Raw genomic sequence first — 5,307 nt, 5'->3', positions numbered from 1 at the left:
CATTAGCACCTCTAGTAATATATTTACTGAGAAAAATGGTGACATGTTCAATACTTATTTTACTCGCTGTATTGTCCAAGATTAACCTTCAGGGTGGATATAGCTCGCTAGCAGCCTCGCACCGATGACCTACCCATGTCATCATTTACCCAGAATACTTTGTGTGTAAATAAAATGTCTCTGTTCGTGTCAAAACATATTTTTAAAAATGTACAAAACTAAACAGTCTACAGTATTTTTACAGTCTTTATTTTACAGTTAAAATATATGTTTATCAAATAAAGTCTAATGTTACAACTAATCTGGGATCCTTTTAATGTTTTAAAAATGTCGTGTCAGTTTCTGTTTGTCGCTCACCAGATGTCTCTTGTGGTCCTGGTGTTTGCGGTTCAGCTCCACCAGTAGGTCGTGTTTCCTCTGAGCCTCCTCCAACTGAGAACAGGGTCTAAATTTTAAACTGGCAATTTTAAATAACGATGGAAAAAGATGTGTTGTTCTGTAATCCAGTCATGGTTTTCGTTAAAGCAAGTCGCAGACTAGGATGTCCAGAAATAAAATAACCTTTAAAAATCAAATAAAATGTGTATTCTTCAAAGCGACGGGCACAACCGTCAGCATTCGGTTCCTGTTCTCACCTGAGCGGAGAGTTTGCTCCGGTGTCGACAGTGCGAGGAGGACAAGGCGTGGAGTCGCTCCACCTGCTGCGTCTGCTGCTCCCACATTCGGCCCAGAGCGTGAGGGGAGATGTGAAGGTGAGGCAGCTCGTCTCGCAGCACAGGGAGGAGCTCGTTTTCCTTTATTTTCACTGGAGGAAGGAGCAAGGATAAAATAAATAAATAAAAAATTCTTTAAAGAGTCAGAACAAAGAGTCTGTGGACGTCAGATGTGACGTACTGGATGAGGTTTTCCTGCTGGGTTCTGGGCGCTTCAGTCCTGCTGCTGTCCTGTTACGCTGGCTCCTAGGTGGACTCTTGGTTTTGGGTGGGGACCGTCTGGACACCTGAGAAACATCCCCCAGTATGGCCTCTCTGTACTCTTGCTCCTTTAAATACATAAAGAGATGTTTTAATTTTTCAGAATAGTTTAACACCAACAAACAGCAGGGTTTCTGGTTGGAATAATAATAATAATAATAATAATAATAATAATAATAATAATAATATTTAACATCCTGTCGACTCAGTTCAATCCACTCATCACAGATGAGACAGATTAATTTGGGACTTTATTTATTTTGAGTTTTTTTTTCTCTCGAGTGGAATAATTAGATAAGTAAGTTTTGAACTTCCTATTTCTAGTTTTGTTTAAATAAATATAACATCGATGCCCCTGATGAGTGGATGTAACCTGACCACAGCTGTATATAACAAAGTATAACACAGGAACAAATAATACACTTTGTATTAATTACAGTTTTATTTTTGAAGAAATGCTGTCCCTCACATATACATTCAGTCTAAATAAAAAAGATATGAAGCTTGCACAGTTTGAGACTACTCTGATCAAAATCATTTCCAGAACTGATTTCTCTAAATTGTCAATTGTTCCATTTGACAACGTTTCATAAACAACTAACACTTAAAAAAAAAAACACTTCTTGCATACAACAGAGTATTACGGCCACACAAGATCTTTAAATTTTCTTCTAAATTACTATAATAAAGTCATAATATTCCGACATTAAAGTCATATGAATATAAAGTCATAATATTCTAAAATTAAAGTCGTAATCCTATACCCTTTACATGAAAAAGCATGAAGTTATCACTGCATTAAAATGAGGAATGTTGAGCAACTTGTCAAGTTGTTCTTTATTATTGCTATAAATAAATAGTTAATCTTTTAGCACATTAACATCAAATTATCAGTAGCAGGACTTGGAAATTGTGCAAACGACTATAAACTGAAGCCGTACTGTAATTATTCATTGACAGATTTAGTCGTCACGTAGTTAATTTGGATGAAAACTTATTAATCTAACAGTGACCTAGGTCATCACAGACTACTTTATAAACATAGAGACATGGCTGTACACAGCAGGTGTGAGGAAAATAAGGAGGAAAAGAGGAAGGGGAAATGGACACGTCATGATTATGACTTTATTCTCGTAAAATTACAACTTTATTCTCGTAAGTTTACGACTTTATTCTCGTAAGTTTACGACTTTATTCTCGTAAGTTTACGACTTTATTCTCGTAAAATTACGACTTTATTCTCGTAATAATAATTTAAAAAAATCTTGTTTTGTGGCCCTAATACTCCATCATACAAATGCTGCTTTTTAACAATGTAGACAGGTAATAAATATCTATAAACAAATATAGGTTTACATGTACCCAAATGTTATATTTTTCTCTTTAATTTATTCAACAGTAGAAATAGAATTTATTACTCACAGCTTTCTGAGCTTTGAGGCGTGCCTTGTGCAGCTCTGTCCGCTCTCTGGCTTCATATTTTCTCAGCTCCTCTTCATAGTCCATATTCTCCAGATACTAAAAAAAAAAAAAAAACTATATTCACTTTTCAAAACAAAAATACTTCTTAATAAAATTGCAAAGACTTGAAATAGTCAAGTCTTTGCAATTTTATTAAAAAGGATCTTTGTTTTTCCATCATAATCTGACTAATTCTTGAGATAAATAAAAAAAAACAAGTATTACAGATTATTTCCAGAGTAGATATAATGAATTACGACAGCAGTTTGTTTATAACAGGGTGGCGCAGGTCAATTTAAAATAATCGTATCCTTGATTGTTCTTATAAACTTCGTGGTTTCTCTGCTTCACAGCAGCTGTCTATTAGAGCCACAGTCAGTGCTGGGATGTATTGGTTACACTTATGATCATTTTAAATGTAACCAAACTACATAACAAAACAAAGATTACTCAGTATCACACAGAATAGTAGTGTTGACACCTTCTTATGTTTCCTTTGCCTTGAACGATCAGACGTTTTGAGGTTCAGGTTGGAAGCCCCCGCTGCAGCAGCTTCTAGTCGTTCCTGGAAAGAGTGTCGAGGGTCTCGATGAGGAGAGGGGGACGAAGAGCCCGTCTGCCGGGTGGATTCAGGATGGAGAGTTTCTGAAACGCCGGGAGCACTTTCACACTTCCCGATGCCGTCGCTGCGGTGGGAATGCTCGTCCTCGTCTCTGATTTCACTGGAATCGCCGCTTTCACCCAGAACTCGCTTTAGCATCTGCAGAGACGACACAGCGCTATGCTCAGAGAGGATTTATAATGGAAAACACTGACTTTAAATGCTACGAGATATTTCTCTTCGGATTTTCTTCCAGTTAGAGGATGATTTTCCAGTCGTGTTCCTCTACAACCCTAAAATACAGAAGAACGAGTCCACAGTGAAGGTTTATGTGAGGGAGAAGTTTTTATATAAACAGGATGTGGCTGCTGCTTGTTGGGTTACCTCCTCATTTATAATCTGGGAGTAAGATTTAAGTAACCTGGCCTGATTCATTGCCTGACTAATGAGGAAACTCTGCTTAGGGTAATTGGTGTGAAGAAAATCTCACTGAAGCTTTGTTCATACAAAAGCCTACAGACGCAGGCTTTTACTCTAATCCTGTTTTATTTTGGGACAAAGCCTTTCACTGATTATTTCATTACGACCTTAAAAAAACATAAAACTCCTATAAACACTGTACTGATGACGTAAATATGAGCATCCACTCCGAATATGAGACCACACTGATGGTTATGATTTGTTTAATACCCACCTGGTCCAGTTCTTCCAGTCGATGGCTGAGGTTCTCGGAGATGTGATGCAGCTCTTCCTCTGCTTGCTTGTTCTTTTTCCTCCGGTAAGACAGAGGCTCTTCTGAGCTTCCTTGTGCTGTTTGACGACTGCTCGGACACCTTGGATCGAAAAAACAACACAGATCACTACATTTTGTTCAAATAAAACGTTAAATAAATAAATAAATAAATTCTCACCCCAGCTCTGTCCTTTTCGGGCGACTTATCCGCCTCTGATTAAAACGTTGCCTATAGCTCAGCTCTTCCTCCTCCTCCTCGTCGGTGTCTGGCGGGGAAGGGGTGGTGGTCGTCATCTCATCCTGCAGGGTGAGGAAGAGAACGTCCGGCTGGGTGCGGAATAAGACCCTCCTCGGACCTCCGTTAGTGGGCTGAGATTTGGTAAAACAATGGAGTGTTATTTGGACCTGTTTTTGTGGTTGAAACCAGCTGCGTGGTGGGGAGTAGGTTAAAACTGCTCCTACCTCTAACGTCTCCGACTCCTCCCTTGGCTCAGGTCCTCGCCGGCTGGATGCAGATTTCTCACTTTCAGCTGGAAAACAAACAACTATTGACACACAGAAACGAGTGGCATTGGACCTTTTCAGTCATATTCACATCGGTTACAGTAAACAGAACCATCTGATAGCTCCTCTGAAGAGCCACCGTTCAGTCCAACACTGAGTCAAACTGATACTTTTAGAAAGTTTATCTCATTAACCTAAACAGCCATTTAGCACTTCACCAACCTGATGTGCAGCATATTGACTCAACAGGTGAAGAACAGGACGCAGGAGATGATATTCCATTAGTGAGAGTCTCAGAAACCAGATTAGTGCTCTGTGAAAAGAAAGAGAAACTAATTCTTACTAAACATAAAAGAGATAGTTTAGTTCATCCACCCAGGAGATATAACCACCTCAGCTGACTTCTTTCGATGTGGAGGAGCACATTTTAAAAAGAAGTGGTGGTGGTGGTGGGGGGGTATGTATTTTCCAGACACAAAGTTCAGTTCTATACCACAATTAAGTTACTGTTACCTTTAGTTGTTATAAAAAAAAGCTGTATTTATCAAAAATAAATTTGATTTTGCATCATAGCCCGTCTCCGTCTCAAGAACCTCCTACTGTTTCTGACACTCCCACTTCAGCGCATTTTCAAACAATGCTTCAGGGGGAAGGGGTGCTCTGTGGGGCAGCGGCTCGGCTGCACACCAAGCTCCAGGGAGGAGCTTTGTACAAATAGGCGGTGCTTTGTACCAGCAAACGTGTAGACAGCTCCACATGGCCACAGGCGATTGAAGGATTTCTCAGTCAAAGCAACACTCTGGGAATGTTTTTTGACGAGAGACTGACAAAACATGATATAAAGCTCGAAAACGTTAAGTTTGCATAAATACCACCCAGTTCTGGACCTTCCTATTTCTCTGAACTCCTGCTCAGAGCTGACAGAGCCTTTTCCATCCCAGGTAAAAACTCTTGATTGTTTTACCACTGCATGTTAGGCAGGTTCACTCACTCCATTTATTTAAATAAAAATAAAATATTTATCTGTGTAGGGG

General features: G+C 39.3%; 1 protein-coding gene across 2 annotated transcripts in view; it reads right to left on the bottom strand.

Annotated features, from left to right (window-relative positions):
- LOC106528482 (centrosomal protein of 95 kDa) overlaps positions 1 to 4,586 on the bottom strand; it is a gene marked incomplete at its 5' end in the record, with an annotated part of 7,128 nt that extends 2,542 nt beyond the window's left edge. The window contains 9 exon segments of one of the 2 annotated variants that reach the window (XM_014023658.1): positions 358 to 432; positions 636 to 805; positions 895 to 1,042; positions 2,397 to 2,492; positions 2,917 to 3,195; positions 3,731 to 3,869; positions 3,948 to 4,138; positions 4,232 to 4,314; positions 4,496 to 4,586. In XM_014023658.1, the coding sequence (XP_013879112.1) occupies positions 358 to 432; positions 636 to 805; positions 895 to 1,042; positions 2,397 to 2,492; positions 2,917 to 3,195; positions 3,731 to 3,869; positions 3,948 to 4,138; positions 4,232 to 4,314; positions 4,496 to 4,586 (1,272 nt within the window). 2 annotated transcript variants of the gene reach the window in all.
- Positions 4,587 to 5,307: the final 721 nt, after the last annotated feature.

This window comes from Austrofundulus limnaeus, unplaced genomic scaffold, assembly GCF_001266775.1.
Source record: "Austrofundulus limnaeus strain Quisiro unplaced genomic scaffold, Austrofundulus_limnaeus-1.0 Scaffold384, whole genome shotgun sequence".
NCBI lineage: Eukaryota > Metazoa > Chordata > Actinopteri > Cyprinodontiformes > Rivulidae > Austrofundulus > Austrofundulus limnaeus.
The sequence above is the reverse complement of the archived record's forward strand: the minus strand, read 5'-3'. Positions and strand labels throughout refer to the sequence as shown.